The sequence below is a fragment of the Pteropus medius genome, unplaced genomic scaffold (assembly GCF_902729225.1).
Source record: "Pteropus medius unplaced genomic scaffold, Ma_sr-lr_union100, whole genome shotgun sequence".
NCBI lineage: Eukaryota > Metazoa > Chordata > Mammalia > Chiroptera > Pteropodidae > Pteropus > Pteropus medius.
In genome coordinates, this window is record NW_024343581.1 from 1 (window position 1) to 16,816 (window position 16,816).

The 16,816-nt window shown below is 47.2% G+C and overlaps 1 protein-coding gene, 1 long non-coding RNA gene and 1 pseudogene across 5 annotated transcripts; 2 read left to right on the top strand and 1 right to left on the bottom strand.

Annotated features, from left to right (window-relative positions):
• Window positions 1–1,631: 1,631 nt before the first annotated feature.
• On the bottom strand, window positions 1,632–2,075 carry LOC120606423 (uncharacterized). Its single transcript, XR_005653893.1, has 2 exons — window positions 1,889–2,075; window positions 1,632–1,760 (listed from the first exon to the last, which is right to left on the bottom strand). It is a non-coding gene; the product is annotated as an uncharacterized LOC120606423 (long non-coding RNA).
• A 60-nt stretch (window positions 2,076–2,135) lies between these two features.
• On the top strand, window positions 2,136–6,674 carry LOC120606422 (class I histocompatibility antigen, Gogo-OKO alpha chain-like). Of its 4 annotated transcripts, none has more exons than XM_039867614.1 (9): window positions 2,136–2,309; window positions 2,543–2,821; window positions 3,022–3,297; window positions 3,909–4,184; window positions 4,286–4,402; window positions 4,845–4,877; window positions 4,977–5,072; window positions 5,236–5,374; window positions 5,674–6,674. In XM_039867614.1, the coding sequence occupies exons 1-8, from the start codon at window positions 2,237–2,239 to the stop codon at window positions 5,238–5,240; spliced, it is 1,155 nt and encodes a 384-aa protein (XP_039723548.1). In that variant the 5' UTR covers window positions 2,136–2,236; the 3' UTR covers window positions 5,241–5,374; window positions 5,674–6,674. The 4 variants fall into 4 exon arrangements, with proteins under 4 accessions (XP_039723548.1, XP_039723545.1, XP_039723546.1 ...); XM_039867611.1 differs by having other exon boundaries at window positions 2,137–2,309; window positions 5,025–5,072; XM_039867612.1 differs by lacking the exon at window positions 4,845–4,877 and having other exon boundaries at window positions 2,137–2,309; window positions 5,025–5,072.
• A 974-nt stretch (window positions 6,675–7,648) lies between these two features.
• Window positions 7,649–7,767, top strand: LOC120606425 (uncharacterized; annotated as a pseudogene).
• Window positions 7,768–16,816: the final 9,049 nt, after the last annotated feature.

Below are 16,816 nucleotides of genomic sequence, written 5' to 3' on the forward strand. Positions count from 1 at the left end.
CAGTTATCCAATCAGACACTAATGTGGGTGCTGCTGGGAAGGGATTTTGCAGATGTAACTAAGTTCTCCATCAGTTGACTTTAAGATTGGGAGGAGGGGGATGTCCTGGGTGTGGCTGTCCTGATCAGGTGAGTGCTGATTGGGGTTCTTCCTGAGCAGAGATTCTAAGTGTGAGAGAGATTCAATGTGAGGCATTTCTCCATTGGGGGCTTTGAAAATGCAGGGCCACGTGGCAAAGACTGCTGGCCACTAGGAATAGGAGCAGCTATCCCCTGGAACCTCCTCGCTGACAGTTGTCAAGGAAATGGGACCTCAGATGCACAACTGGAAGAATCTGAATTTGGCCAACCATCTCTACACAAGCTTTGAGGAGGACCCTGAGCTCAGGCTGAGAACACGGCTTTGTGACACTCTGAGCAGAGCACTCATCCACACCACGCCTGGATTTCTGACTAAGGAACTGTGAGCAAATAATTGGGGTTGTTTTGAGCCACTGAATTGTGGTAATATCTTCTGCAAGAATAGAAAACTAATACACAGGCTCAGCTGTGCAACGAATAAGCATACAGGATTTTATTTCACCAGGATGAATTTATGCACACTAGTTACCAGTAATAAAATCTTTCTGTACTTTTTTGTAGTTTTTATTTTATGACTTTTGTGTGATGTAATTAAATTTTAATGCAATCATCATTTACCGACAATTAACTTAATGCCTACTATCTGTCAGGAATGGCTTTATACGCCTGGGAAGCAACTTTGACCTAAGTAGCCTAAAGCCCCTGTGCTTACATGCCTTATATTCTAGAGACTTCCCACAGAGAGACAAAGCCATTGGAGGGTTTTGGTGAAGAAATGGCAGGTACATCCTGAGTCACGTTAGCAGGATCTCTGATCCTCGTGGGGAGAATAGGTTTTGGGTGGCAGGTTGGGGGGTAGCACTAGTGCCACAATCAGGAGTGAGAGGGTGGTGGAGACTAAGAGGGGAAGAGGGCCTGGGGATGAAGGAGACAGAGGGAAGGGCTGGAGAAGTGGCAGGTGAGAAAGTGCAGCAGAAGTAAAGAATTCTACAGCAGTGGAACTCTGAGATTTAAATATGTGCTTTTAAAGATCTTTAATAAACGATCTAGAGCCTAGCAGGTTCTGTGGACCTGCCTAAAAACTAATTGCCTCCTTATGTTAATCAGTTTAAAAAATAATAATATGTCCCGATAAAATATGCACACCACTTAGATGTGGATTATTCCTAAAAAATAGGCTATGCAGGAGCACTAGTGAAGGACATTGTAACTGCACTGAACACTTGGAACTCTGAGGCTGTACATGCTGCTGGTTGAAATACACTGTAACAAACTGCTTCCACTTCCTTTTTTGTGTTGAGGATGTGGAGGACTCACACAGACAGGCTCTGGGCTGTGGAATGCAGCTCGTTTTACAGTACAAAACTCGGAGTCACAGACATGCTGTTTGGGAAAGTTAAGACTTAGGAGCTTTGTGAGTCTGAGCACAGTGCTCACATATCTATCCGGACCAGGCGGCCCAATCTTTTCTTTCACAGATTAGCTTCCTGAGGATCAGGGGTTTTCAAGATTGTGTTACTCACCCTGGTTCATAGACAACAAGGAGACTGGTCACTGTGAGAATCTCTGGCTGGTGTTTTCAGGCACAACTTCTCCAGGATGAAAGCAAAACCCCCTGTCCTTCCTTCGTTCCCAGGGCAAGCTCACTCTTAGGCATCAAGTTCCCTGGGGCTGAGCTTTCTAGAAGAGTCCAAGGGAGAGGCAAAGGGAGGGAGGCAGAGAGAACATTTCAGGGAGAAGGGCTCCGGGAAGAGGAGAGGAGGCAAAGGGGCCCGTCCCCGCCTGGGGTCTCTCCCTGGTTTCCTCACACAGCTCCTGGGCCAGGACTCAGGGAGACAGGGTGACAAAGAGCTGTCGGTGAAGGAGGAGCGGTCAGGACAAAGTCCCAGGTCCCCAGGGCGTGGCTCTCAGGGTCTCAGACGCCGGGGCGGTGTCTGGGGCGGGGAAGCTCAGTGTTGGGGAGTCCCCACCTCCCCGAGGTTTCACTTCTCCCTCTCACAACCTGTGTCGGGTCCTCCTGTCCGGATACTCATGACGCGGCCCCAGTTCCCAGTCCCATTGCACGTCCGGTTTGTAGAGAAGCCAATCAGTGTCGCCGCCCGTTTATAAGGTCTCCACGGCCCCGCCCGGACGCAGAGTCTCCCCAGACTCCGAGGATGCAGGTCATGGGGCCCCGAACCCTCCTCCTGCTGCTCTCGGGGGCCCTGGCCCTGACCGAGACCTGGGCGGGTGAGTGCGGGGTCGGGAGGGAACGGCCTCTGCGGGGCAGGAGCGAGGGGACCGCCCGGCGGGGACGCAGGACCCGGGGAAGGCGCGTCCCCACCGCCCAGGTCCAGAACCCCCGTCCCGTCCTGACCGTCCCGCGCCCCCCGCGCCCCCTCGTCGCTCCCGGCCCATCGACCTCCTACCGGGACCCGCGCCGGGAGGAGGGCCGGCGGGTCTCAGCGTCTCTCCACCCCCAGGTTTCCACTCCCTGAGGTATTTCTACACCTCCTGGTCCCGGCCCGGGAGCGGGGAGCCCCGCTTCATTTCTGTCAGCTACGTGGACGACACGCAGTTCTCGCGGTTCGACAGCGACGCCGCGAGTCCGAGGCTGGAGCCGCGGGCGCCGTGGATGGACCTGGTGGAGCAGCAGGACCCGCAGTATCGGGACCGGAGCACCCAGTTCTGCCGGGACAACGCACAGGATTTCAGAGTGGACCTGAAAACCCTGCGCGGCTACTACAACCAGAGCGAGGCCGGTGAGCGACGCGACGGGCCCCGGTCCCGACCCCCGTCCCCACGGACAGGCCGGGGTCGCCCGAGAGTCCGGGCCCAGGCTTCGCCCCGAGGCTGCGGGACCCGCCGGGAGGAGCCGGCGGGGACTCCCCGGGTTTCGCTTTCAGTTCGGGTCCGGTCGCTGCGGCGGGGCTGACGCGGGGCTGACGCGGGGCGGGGACAGGGTCTCACACGTACCAGCGGATGGTCGGCTGCGACGTGGGGCCGGACGGGCGCTTCCTCCGCGGATACAGCCAAGACGCCTACGACGGCGCGGATTACATCGCGCTGAACGAGGACCTGCGCTCCTGGACCGCGGCCGAGGGGGCGGCTCAGAACACCCGGCGCAAGCGGGAGGAGGCCGGTGACGCGGAGCGCTGGAGGGCCTACCTGGAGGGCACGTGCGTGGAGCGGCTCCTCAAACACCTGGAGATCGGCAAGGAGACGCTGCTGCGCGCAGGTGCGAGGGGCCGCGCGGCCTCCCCTCTCCCTCGGGGGCCGGGGGCTCCTCCAAGGATGGAGGAAAGTGGGACCAGAGCACCCGCCTCCTGTGGGTCGGGAAAATGAGTCCGTGTGGGTTTTCAGATCCGGTACCAGAGGGCGGCTCGCCCAGAGGGCCCACCTTCCCTCAGGGACAATGAGGGGTGCTGTGTTCGGGGGAAGGAGGGGGAGACTATCTCAGCAATAACTGGTCAGCGAGCGGTTCCCTTTGACTGTGGCAGCTGCTCCGAGAACCCTGGGGACTTTTTCTCTCAGGCCATGTTCGCTGCCCCACACCCAGTGGCTTTGAGGTCTGACTCTAGCTTTTCTGAGTCATTTGGCCCCCACCCAGGTCAGGACCAGGAATCCCTTCTCCCCCCTTCAGAGACCTATCTCTGACCCTGGCCTGTCTCAGCCTAATTCTAGAACTTTCTAAGGAATACGAGATACCTATGTGCAGTCTAGTGTCTGGGTTTTGTGCTCTCTTCCCCCATCCCATTTTCCTGTCCATTCTGAGCATGGTCACAGAGCGCTGGTGAAGTGTCCCATGAAGGATGCAAAGTTCCGGAATTTTCTGACTCTTCTCCTCAGACCCTCCAAAGACGCACGTGACCCGCCACTCCATCTCTGACCGTGAGGTCACCCTGAAGTGCTGGGCCCTGGGCTTCTACCCTGCTGAGATCATTTTGACCTGGCAGTATGACGGGGAGGACCAGATGCAGGACACGGAACTTGTGGAGACCAGGCCTGCCGGGGATGGGACCTTTCAGAAGTGGGCTGCAGTGGTGGTGCCTTCTGGAGAGGAGCAGAGATACACGTGCCATGTGCAGCACGAGGGGCTGCCCCAGCCCCTCACCCTGAGATGGGGTAAGGAGGGACCCTGGGCACAGCGCCTCTTGTCACGGGAAGCAGGAGCCCCTGGAGGACTTCAGCAGGGTCAGGGCCCTCACGATCTCTTCCCTTCCCAGAGCCTCCTCCTCCGGCCACCATCCCCATTGTGGGTGTCATTGCTGCCCTGGTCCTCCTTGGAGTTGCAGTCACTGGAGCTGTGGTTGGAGCTGTGATGTGGAGGAGGAAGCACTCAGGTAGAGAAGGGGTGTAGTCTGAGTTTCTCGTCCTACTGGGGAGGTTTTAAGCCCTAGTTAGAATGTGTCCAGACTCGTTAATGGGAAGTACCATCCACACACGTGATCCTTCCCAGCCTGGGGCCCCATCTGCTAACACTTACTCTGTATTAATGCACGTGTAAAAATGAAGGACAGATTTATCACCTCGATGATTCTGGTGATTGGGACCTGACTCCTAACTGTCACAGGATACGGGGGAAGGTCTTTGCTGAGGACAGACCTTCAAGAGGGTGGTTGGTCCCATCCTCCCACATGTACTTTCCTCAGGTTTCCTAAGGGTGCCCTGAATCTGAATTCACATTTCTGGAAACTTCCCTGGGGACCAGGACTAGAGGTTTTCTTTAGGACCTCATGGACCTCCTTCCTCCCTGGCTTCTCATAAGATGTTTTCTTCCCACAGGTGGAAAAGGAGAGATCTATATTCAAGCTACAACTGAGTGTGGAGGGGGTGGGATGATCCCCGAGACTCTTGGGATAGTGTAGATGGGAGCCCATGGTGGGAGCTCACCCACCTCCATAATTCCTCCTTTAGCCACATTTCCTATGAGCTCTGACCACATCCTGTTTTGTTCTACCCCAGACAGTGACAGTGCCCAGGGCTCTGATGTGTCTCTCACGGCTACTAAAGGTGAGACTCTGGGTGTCCTTAAAGTGGTGAGAGGTTGGGGAAGAAGGGACAGGCCTGGGGAATGTGCATTCTTTGGGATATTTTTAGCATGTGGTGGAGTGTTGAGAATGTCACCACTTACAGCGACTAACCTGAATTTGTTCGTGACTATTTTTTTCTATAGCATGAGACAGCTGCCTTATGGGGGAACGAGTGTTGCAAGATTTGTTCATGCTCCCACTTTGTGACTTGAAGAACCTGATTTCTCTTTCTGCAAAGGGCATCTGAATGTGTCTGCGTTCCTATCAGCGTAATGTGAGGAGGTGGGGAGACTGGCCCACCCCCTGCCCACCAACCTCTCTCCCCACACTGACCTTCGTGTCTTCCCTGATCCATTCTCCTGTTCCAGCAGAGGCTGTGCCATTCTTGTCCTTGTCTTTATTTCGTGTTGCGCTGAGCTGCAACTTCTTACTGCCTCATTGGAATAATATAAATATGAAAGTTTTTCAGTTCTTGCCATGGAGGGTTGATGGGGTGTTTAAAAGAGGCAATCCTAACTTTGAGAGACGAAATAAATAGAAGCCCTGAGAACTTTCCAGAATTCTCGTATTTGCTGTTGCAGGAGAGGCTGTGAGGACCAAACATGTATGAGGCCTGTGCCCCGTCGGTGCTCAGTGCATTGTGGACTTTGACATGGTCACTCTTCAGCTGTGTCATCTCTCTGCTCCTTTGTCTTTTTTCTTTCAGTAGAAGCTTGTCCCACCAGGACTTGTGATCACAGGGACTCAAACATCGCCCAGGCCTTGTAAATGATTCTAATAAAGAATATCTCCAGAACTGTGGGCAGTGAGGGCTTCATGTGGCCGTGTCAGCCTAGCCTCAGGCCTGGGTCCGGCCCTCACTCCCATCCTCTGGGTGTTTGTTTTTGTTCGTTGCTTTGTTTTCCTAGAGGAATATGACTGTTTTTCTTGTTAGGAGTCCTAGGCTCATTTTCCTTATGGTGTCTCCTGTCTGTCATCAGCCGGAGGTGTTTTCCTTTTCAATGTCCCCACCAGGCTTGGAGTGGTCCCTGCACACAGGAGTCTGTGGTATCAAGAGATGAATTTTCAGATTATCCTGCTCTTGTCTCCTTCTATGACTTGATTGTTCTTTCCAACTTTTACCAAACTCTCAAAGGAACCAGAATCGTTTAGAATTAGCAGAGAGAAGAGACCTTGTAATCTCTCATCTTAGATAAATTCTTGTCGTAATTCTGCTCTGCTTGCCCACCCTTAGCGCTAGTGCTGGCTCCAGTCCAAACTCAGAGATTTATAAAGGAGTGTCTACTTTCAATTTCTATTTGGTTGTAAAAGTAGGACCCATAAGTCAAAGGTCATTGTTTTCTGAAGAGGTCAATATAATTGTGTGTTGTGGTGTGTAGGAGGGTTGGTGTGGGAGGAAGTGTTGAGGAGAAGGAAAGCAGAGCAGTTCTTGTGAGAAAAGTAGAGATGACATTGATGCCAATGTGAGTGGACTTTGTGCTGTAGCTGCCACAAAACAGCATTTGATCTGAGGCCATATTACTAAAGATACTGTCTCTAAAATAAAGAGGTGCTGTACACTGGTCATTCATTCAACTGATAATGGTTGTTGCCAATATGTGACACAATTTTTGCATCTGGGGAATATCAGTGAAGTAAAATTTAAAAAATTGCTCATCTTGTGGAGCATATGTTCAGGTGGGAAGAGACAGACCATATACTGTAAGCACAGTAAATAAGGAAGGTGTTTATGTTAGAAGAGGATCAGTGTTGGGAAATTGTAGTGGGGCTGGTGATCTAGAGTGTCAGGGTGTGGGGACAGGGAAGGTGGCTGATTTGATTTGGGAGGTCATTGTGAGCCTCCCTGGGAAGGTGACTTTGAGGAAAGGTTTGAAGGACTTGAGGAATTATGCACGAGGATGCCTGAGGGAAGTTCTTCCCAAGCAGGGGAACCTGCAGTGGGAACGCCCCAGGCAGGAGTGTGTCTGGTTTCTGGAAGGAGGGAGGGGGCTGGTGCTGCTGCAACAGAGAGTAATGGAGATGAGACAGGCACGGCCAGACCACATGGGCCTGGAGGATGTTAGGAGGGTGCTGACCTGTGCTATGAGTAAGGTGGGAGTTACAAGACAGTTTAGAACAGACGAGGGGCAGGTATGACTTCTTTAAAAAGATCGCTGTGGCTGTTGTGCTGAGAACAGACTTAGGAGGTAAATGTCAGAGGAGGCAGTAGGGACGCAGTAGGAAACTGCAGGGTGAGCGGTAGAGATAGTGGATGTGGTGGGGCTCTGAGTACATTCTGAAGATGCACTTTACAGAGTTTCCTATGGGTTAATGTGGAGTATGAGTCAAGGATACAAGAAATCTCAGAGGATACAGTTGGAAAGTTGGAGTTGCCATCAGCAAAGATGGAGAAGACTCTGGAAAGAGCATATTTGAGGGGGTTATCAACGGCATTCATTTTAAGAGAGGTTGGAGCTGAGATGTCTGTTAGAAATACAAGAGACATATATAAATAATATTTAAAGCCTTGAGAATGGCTGAGATCACCAAGGGAGTGATGGCTATAAAATAGAAATGGTCTATGGCCATGCTACCCTGAACAAGCCTGATCCCATCTGATCTCAGAAGCTAAGCAGGGTCGGGCCTGTTTAGTACTTGGATGGGAGACCACCTAGGAAGACCAAATGCTGTAGATGTAAAAAAATAAAAAATAAGGGATTGTAAGCTGACAAGGCCCTTGCAACCTGTGAAGTCAACCAAGGGTTGCCGTGCCTTAAAAAAAAGGGAAAATGAGAGAAATGGACAGGACCGAACCCTGCCTCTCCCCATTCCCCTCTCCTCATGCTGAGTGATCTAATCAGACCCCCCCGCCCACACACACACACAACATGGAGAGCAGATGGCACAATTCTAGCTCTGCATCTAGAAAGTACATAGACCAGGGAGTTTCAAAGTTTTCTGTGCACAGAATTTACCTGGACATTTTGTTACGTCTCAGAACGTTTGGAGCAGAGGGTGTGAATCTGGATTTCTAAGAAGGTGCTGATGCTGCTGGTCTTCAGATCACACTTTTAGTAGCAAGAACCTAGACCAGGATTCCCACATGGCTGTGCAACAGCCTCACATGCAGGGCTTGTTAAAAAAGCGATTCTTGGTCTTGTGCCTAATTCTGACATGGTGGGTCTGGCAGAGTCCTGAGTGTTTTGAAAAAACCCACAAACAGTCCTGGGATTCAGCCAGATCGGGAAACACTGAGATCAGTGACAGAGTTCAGGTTGGGGAGGGCTCTTAAATCCAAATTTAAAAGTGGGGTTTTTTCCCCCTCGGAAAGAAAGGGGAGGATACATATTGTCAATTAGGATGTGATGTTGATAATTACGTGTTTTCTCTACAAGAGATTATAGGCAGGTGAAAGATTTAGGAAGTGAGTCACAGGACAGTATAATAAAATCTCTGAATGCTTGCTCTCTGACACTGTTCCCCAGATTGATTTCTTGGAGCAAACGATGGAATCTCAGTTTTTCCTAATTTAGACATACGTGTATATAATGGTGGGGTCTAACACTATTTTAGGGAAGTTCACAGAACAAGCTCGAGGCTACACAGCCAGGTACAGATCGGCAGTCCGCCTAAGGTGGGGTCCCACATAGGGATGACTGCCCCTGCTGCTGGACACAGATGTCACTGCTCACACCACTGGCATCCCTCATGCTGGACAGTGGACTCGGGGGCTAAGATTGCTATTGCTGCTGCTTCTGGCAACTGCATGTTGTTAACTGCCAGATGCATTCTGCACAGTTCCAGCCTCTGTGTCACCATGTCCTGAGTTAGAGTCTGGCATGTAGTCGCCCGACCTCATGCCAGGTCCAGCTACAAGAATGTTTGGGAAAGTGGGTTTCCCACTTTAATGGAGGGAGGTCGTCTCTGCCTCCCACTCAGACTCTGCGTGCGGAAGTCTCCTAATGTAGGAAGAGAGTTCAGGTGCTGGGCGGGGGAAGGAATGGAAAAAGAATGACAAATTTCAATTCTTGGAGCAAAGATCTGAGACTGAAACTTTCTCTAATACTTTGTAGGCACTCAGGTTTGGCTGGAAGAACAGGGGCTGACTAATCAATGATGTTTTCCAACTTAGTCTCTTGATGATTGGTTATGGGGTCCAACTTTTTTGTATTCCAGTTTATACTTATAAATAAGTGGAGCGGCATGGTAGGGTGGTGAGGTGGTTACTCCCTGCCTTTGCCTCTTGCTAGGATTAGAACACCAAGGTCTGAAAGACTTCAATGGGCCTACGTGTGCACTGCTGTGTTATATTAATATTTATTTTCCTTGTACATGGAAGTACTTCTGAGGAGAGACTCTCTAACATTTATTATTTTTTTTATTGGACCCCCACAAAGGACTGAACAACAAGCAAAAAACAAAACACCATCTTAGTTTTCTAGTTTAGATGTAGTTCCACTCAAAGTCTGGATCATGAACAGCTGGTAACAGACCCGAGGATATGTTATAAGTGCTTATATTTGCTTATCTTTTGCTCTGGGATGAGAAAGGTAGAGGTTTACTTGCTTACACTTACTCTGCATTTCCTTGTGGCACCGATTCTCTGATGCCACCTGGGTGTCCTGCAGAGAATTCTGCCACTACCTGGAGTTAGCATCAGACCCCACACGTTCAGGGCTCCTTTCCATGAGACTGCCCTCACTTCAGATGCAAGTCTCAAGTATCAGGTCCCCATGTTACCTGCACTTCTGACTTGGCTACTAAGTTGTAGATCTCCCTTGCCCAAGTTTGATAACTTGATAGAACAACCCATGGAACTCAGGAAAATGCTAAGCTTACTATTACAGTTTGTTATAAAAGCTACACGTGAGCAGCCAGATGAAGAGGTACATAGGGTCCCAAGTGCAGGAGCCTTTGTCACTGTGGAGTTGAAGCATGAGTTTACCAATTCAGAAGCTCTCTGAACCCCATTAAGGGTTTTTTAAATGGAAGTTTCACTAGATAGGCATGATTGATTAAATCATCGGCCATTGGTGATTGAACTCAACCTCCAGCCCCTCTCCCCAGAGATTGGGAAGTGAGGCTGAAAGTTCCAACCCCCTAATTACAGCTAGGTTTTTCTGGTGAACAGCCCCCATCCTGAAGCTATCTAGGACCCCTCAGCCCAGAGTCATCTCATTAGCCTCCCAAAGACACACTTGTCACTAAAGAGATTTGGGGAGCCAGGAACCAGGGACAAAGATCAAATATTTTCTATTATACCACAGGCTACCTTCTGGGTTTTGCCCACAGATTCCTTATAGTAAATAGATCTTAGCAGTTAAAAAAAATGCTGGCACATTAGTAAAGTCCCATTCAGTCATTTGAAATTAGTCCAGTCCATCATCCTATTGTACAAAAATGTCTTCCAGGGTGAGGCCACTCAGGTTTCAGGCTCCATTCAATCTTGTCAGGCCACAAAAGCAGAAATGGTCTCAGCTATACATGGCTTCACTCTTTCAGGCATCTACTATAACTGAGCTAAGAGACAATATTATCTCTTGCTCACACCCCTTTTGAGGTGGTAATGTAATATTAGATTTCCCTCATTACATAACCCATTTACTCATTTTTTTTACCTGCAGCTACTATTCCTCATTCTCTACATTGATACCAAGCTTTTCCACCTTTGGAAGAGATGTTAGGTTTGGCTGCTGTGCTGGTCTAGACTGCAGGCAGCAATACCTGTCTAGCAAGTGCTACCCCCTCAATCTGCTCCCATTCATAGAGGGGAGGGTCGCATAGTACAGAATTCGTGGGCTAACTGACCACTAGGCAATACAGCTGCAGTCACTGTCAGCCCCTTAGGAATTCTGCATAAAGGTTTAACAATATTGTTGTAGTTTCTTGCTTAGGAATTTTTTCTGTTTCTGGCACTTGTAGTTGCAGCCCTGTTCAGAGACCATTGCATTAGGTAGGAAGAAAGTTGAGGTGAAATATAGTCATACCTACATCCTCCCCATTTGGGAAAAATTATGTAGTTGTATCAGCATCCTGCCCCGATCCCTCCTCAGATCTACCAGGAAAAAGAGAGGAACCTCTCTTCTGAGGACACTCTTAGAGCCTCATTCAGGTTGAGTGTGAACACATACTCATGAAGGTGTGTAAGCCACTCCTTCATGACTCTCTATCCCTGCCACTTTGTTTTAGACAACCAATGTTTCAATTGCCCATTCCAGATTTTACCAACCCATTACTCTGAGGAGGATATCTCTCTGCCCATGTGTTAGCGCCGAGCTGATCGAGAAGGGAAGGTTTCGGTGGTGAGACACCCAGTTGAAAAAATGCACAAGGGGCCGACATGAGAGTGAAACGTCAGGCACCTACTTTATTGAGGGGAGTGCAGTTCTATTGCAGGGAGCGTGTTTCTGCTTCTGCCCCCTTCTGCTCCCCAGAGGACCACATGGACTCCACACATATCAGAGTACAATAGTGGCATTCGGCTACACATGCGTGATACAATAAGCTGAATTATGTTTACATATGTTAGACACAGGCACCCTATTACACTAATGTGACCGTCTAAATCCGGAGTCCTATTCCTAGCCGCGAGCCTGGATCACAGCCAGACCTAGGACTAGCCAGGCCTGGGACCCACACCATGCCAGACATTATGGGCTGTAGGGTATGTTTCTTGGTCTGAAGAAATGTGACTTGGCAGTCCAAATCGGTGTGATGTCTTCTGTTCTGGTTATTTTATAGCACTCTGAGCATTTGCACCTACCAGCAGTTAAGCCAAGCCCAGTCCAGTGTCAGTGTCTACCTCCGTTAAGACAGATTTGTAGCCACTGCTCTGCAACTACCAGCATCAGTCTGACAGGCCAAGGCCTTCCCCCCAGGGCATCTGCGATACAGCCATTTTCAGTCTGTCTCTTGTTGGCAGACAGAGCAGTTCTTTGGTACTTTGTGCCTCAGAGAACGCAAGGGGAATATGTCTAGATTCAGCCATCTCTGTATTGCTGCAGCCCCCAATATCCACTTACTGCATGGATTCAGATGGCCACCTCAAGTGAGGAAAGCAAGATACCCACTCATTAATTCCAATCACCTTTTAAACTTGGAAGGGAGTCATAAGGATGGGTATCAACATGTACTGCTTTAATGCACCCCTCAGATTCCCATAATGTTTTCCATAGGACTATGCCACATGTGGGCATTGTTTTAATGGGCCAGGTTTTTATTGCTCTTCTGCCTGACCACATGACCACTGTCCATAAGTGTGTGAAAACCAAACCATAGGGGCTTTTATTATTGTTCAATTCTTCCATCACTGTTAAGAAAACAGTATGCAGTTCAGCTCATGGAGCAGATCTGTTTTACCTTCCTTGATCAGAGGAGCAACCTTGTTCACTCACTTGGAACTGCCACCCATAAACCAAGCAGCTCTTTGTAGGTCACTTGAGAACTGTTTACAAGACATTGTCCAAGTAACAATAGAATCCAGCCGCTCCCTGTACATTCCAAAGTCAGCCCCAAGGGGAAAGAGGCTCCCTGTGCACAATTATTAAACCCCCTGCATTCATTCTCCTGGTAACATGATCCTGTATAAACCATTTCTGCATTTTTGTGGAACTCCTAGGCACTGTCCTCAATGTTAGAGTGTTTCTCCATTATCCAAGACATCACATGTATTTCAGGTTTCAAGATTATTTTGCAGGGGTCATTTCAATTAATGTCCAATAGCAAGCTAGTAACTGCCTCTGGAATGGAAATTCTCTAGTTCAAAGACCCAATTGTCATCACGGAGAGGTGCTCAGAGGCTTTTGCCATAAGCTCCAGCAGCTGCTCCACACAGGACTATTGTACGGAGAATTTGTCTGCACTGGTACTGCAGCTTCCTTTCTATACTGTTTGGTTTCCATTTAGCCTGTCCAATATATATGTTGCTTGAAGGGTGGATTTACATGCCTTCCATCTTATGATACTTGATAGGGAAAGTGTTCCCAAGTCAGACATAATATCTATTACCATAAAACATTCAGATAAAGGAGATATAATCTTTTCACTTAAAACCTGTTTAAACATTGCAATTTTCATCCTAATTTTTACCTTAATCCTATCAGTGCTTATATCTCTCTATTCTCTCAATCTAATTGTAGCCCATAATTAGGTTTGGTACCACAATGGGTTTTCACTTATTCAGTGCCAAGCTGATCAAGAAGGGAAGGTTTCGGTGGTGAGACACCCATCTGGAAGAATGCATGAGGGGCCGACATGAGAATGAAATGGCAGTTACCAACTTTATGTCGAGAGCGCGCTTCTATTGCGGGGAACGTGCTTCTGCTCCTGCTTTGTTAGGGGACCACATGAGCTCTCTATATCATATAACAGTACAATATTCTGCCACACATGCTTTATACAATAAGCCGAATCCTGCTTACATGAGCTGGGCGCAGGCGCTCTACTACACTAATGCAACATTCTAAATCCGCGGTCCTATTCCTAGCAGCGAGCCTGGATCACAACCAGACCTGGGACCAGCCAAGCCTGGGACCCACAAGGCTCCCGTGTAAAGCAGCCAATCTAGACATTTTCGCCCACTCTTCTCCAAACCTAGACCATTCACCACTTTTGTGTATATAGGTTTTGGGTCCCCAGCTGGAGGTGGAGCCAAACTACTCTGTCTTGTTAATCTATCTTTATCCTGATTAATCTGCCTATTGTCCTAAGTGATTGCAGGTGAGGTTTCTTATTGCTGTCTTTTCCTTCCTGCCTTTTAAATTCCTTCAAACTGCGGTAAATAGAGCTACCTTGTTTGGGACCTTTTAATTTTAGAGGATGAACAAAGGGTCCCTTTACTCTATCCAACCTTCAATAGTGCTGTATTACTATCTTTGTTTTAACTTCATCAATGTTTGTTTTATTCATCCAATTTCTTTCTGTGTGTGTGAACAAACAAAAAGCTCTTGAGTTAGGAAAACAAATAATACCTTTTCAGGAAAACAATGGTGGTGCCTCAGCCTTTTATGCTGCAGAAAGTTCATAGTTTTAAAGACAATTAAGATAACGCTGACCTAAACACTTAAAATAAATCAGGAGTGTTTCGAATTTCTATCATTATTTTTCTAGTTGACCGTGCCTTGGAGATACACTGGAACATTGGGAATGTTCTCACATTACTCTTGGGAGTGCTATAGTATTTTGCATTAAGTTGAGTCTTTGGTGTACTAAGTGGTAACCAACGTGCCTGGTTTTGTGTAGGCTACACGTGAATCAGTTGGAAGAGCTGGCATTATCACGGGAGGGGTGATAGCCCCTGAGGAGCTCTAGATTTACTTGAAGAACCTTCTAAAAGTGAGGACTACCCTGGGTTTGGGATAAACTGGGCTGACAAACAGGTAGCCAACCATAGGTTTTCCCAGGCTCTGTCAGCTTTGGAGGTGGGAGTGGTGGGAAGGGGCTGATTAACAACCTGTCTTGCCTGGTTTCCAAAGAAATTTTCTGGTTTGTCTTGCACCTCGAAAGGAGGACAGATTTTTAAAAATAACTTTAAAATTAGAAAATAAAAGGTTGCCGGATGTTTGGAAAAAATGAATGAGCATATTATAAGCATGGCATAGTCTGAATATGTTCAGGCATGTTAAATCCTCCACAGCAGCGAAAGAGCAGATAAAAATTCAATCATAACTTTTCTTGAAAGGAAACAACAAAAGTAACTTGCTCTGCTTTTAAGAATTTCTATAATTTGTTTGGGCCCGCCCAGATAATCCAGGATAACCTTTCTCTTTTAAGGCCCCAAACCTCACTTACATCACCAAAGTCCTTTTTCCATGTAAAGCAGCTTATTCACAGGTTCTCAAGATTGGGGCTGGACTCCTCCTCTGCTCCACTTTGTTTCCTGTGCTCAGAGAGAGCAATGTGGGTCCACAAATGGAACAGACACAGCAAAGCAAGACTTGATGCTCTGTACTCATGGTCTCAACTCTCCTACATGTTAGAATAATCTGGAATGCTTTTTAAAAAGACTGACATCCAGTGCCAGCCCCAGAGATTTTAATTTAGTTTGATTCTAAGTGGAGAGCAGAAATTGCTAGTTTTTAAAAGCTACTCACCTGCTCTAAAACATACCCTTGACCCTTCTAAGAGTATTTGGTTGTGAAAGATATGGACTTTTTGCCTTGGTTTGTTTGTTTGTTTATAATTGACTTATAACATTGTATTAGTTTTACATATAAAACATAATTATTTGGTATGTGATTACCAGAATAAGTTTAGTTAATGTCTATCACCACACATAGTTGGTGAGAACTTTTAAGATTTACTCTCTTATTAGTTTTCAAATATACAACATAGTATTAACTATTGTCACCATGCTGTACATTATATTCCCAGGACTTATTTATCTTATAACTGGAAGTTTCTACCTTTAGACCACTTTCACTCATTTCTCCCATCTCCCCAAACCTCCCCCACCCATCTTCCACCTCTCCTCTATATCTATGAGGGTTTTTTTTTTTTAGATTACACATATAGGTGAGATCATACAATATTAGTCTTTCTCTGTCTGACTTATTAAGCTTAGCATAATGTCCTCAAGATCTATCCATATTGTCGCAAATAGCAGGATTCCTTCTTTTTATGGCTGAATTATATTCCATTGTTTGTATATACCATTTCTTCTTTATCTATTCATCCATTGACAGACATTTAGTTTGTTTCGATGTCTTACCTATTTAAATAAAGCTGCAATAAACATTGAGATGCATATATCTTTTTGTTTTCTTCAGGAAAATACCCAGAAGTGGAATTGCTGGATCACATGCTAGTTCTATTTTAATTTGTTGAGGAACCTTCATACTGTTTTCCATAGTGGCTGCACCAATTCACATCCCTATCAAGAGCGCACAAGAGTTTCCTTTTTTCAACATCCTCGCCAACCATTGTTATTTGTCTTTTTGATACTAGCCGTTCTAAGAGGTGCGAGGTGATATCTCATGGTTTTAATTTACATTTCCTTGATGATTAGTGATGTTGAGCATCTTTTGATGTACCTCTTGGTCATCTGTATGTCTTCTTTGGACAAATGTCAGGTGATTTTTCTGCATCTATTGCGATGATCATATGACTTTTATCTTTCATTTTGTTAATGTGGTGTATCATGTTGATTGTCTTGCAGATATTAAACCATCCTTGCATCCCACTTGATCATGCTGTACAATCCTTTTAAAGTATTGCAAATCTGGTTTCTTAGTATTTTGTTGAGGATTTTTGCATCTACATTTATCGGGAATATTGGCCAGTAATTTTCTTTCCCTGTTGTGTCTTTGTCTGGTTTTGGTATCAGGCTCAGACTGTTCTGATTGCTGCTTTGACTCTACTGTCCTTCATGATAACCACACCCACCTTGACTTTTGCAGGTGAGTGCCACCACTTGGGACCTGACACCCCAGGATCAACTACGCCCATTGCATTTAGGTTTCCCAATTCAGTGATTGCAGTTCCCACTGTGAGGTCTGGCTTCCTTAGAATAGTGATCACGAAGCTTGAGGAGCTCCCCTCGTAAATTTGTTTCTCACAGTATTGGCAAAGATATGTCTCTATACACTCCCAGTGTGGGTGAATAGGTCTTAAATAAAAAATTCACTGTAACATTACAATCTTCATAAGTCTTTGAATCCCTTTCTTTGCAGTAAACCAAGGAAGATCTGGTTTCCATTTCCAATGCACTTGCCATAGATGGTTTATGTTTCAGCCAACCAAACATAA

Coding starts and splice junctions, on each gene's coding strand:
- LOC120606422 (XM_039867614.1), top strand. CDS start 2,237: ATGCAGGTCATGGGGCCCCGAACCCTCCTCCTGCTGCTCTCGGGGGCC. Junction 2,822..3,021: donor CTACAACCAGAGCGAGGCCG/GTGAGCGACGCG, acceptor GGGCGGGGACAG/GGTCTCACACGTACCAGCGG. Junction 3,298..3,908: donor GGAGACGCTGCTGCGCGCAG/GTGCGAGGGGCC, acceptor TCTTCTCCTCAG/ACCCTCCAAAGACGCACGTG.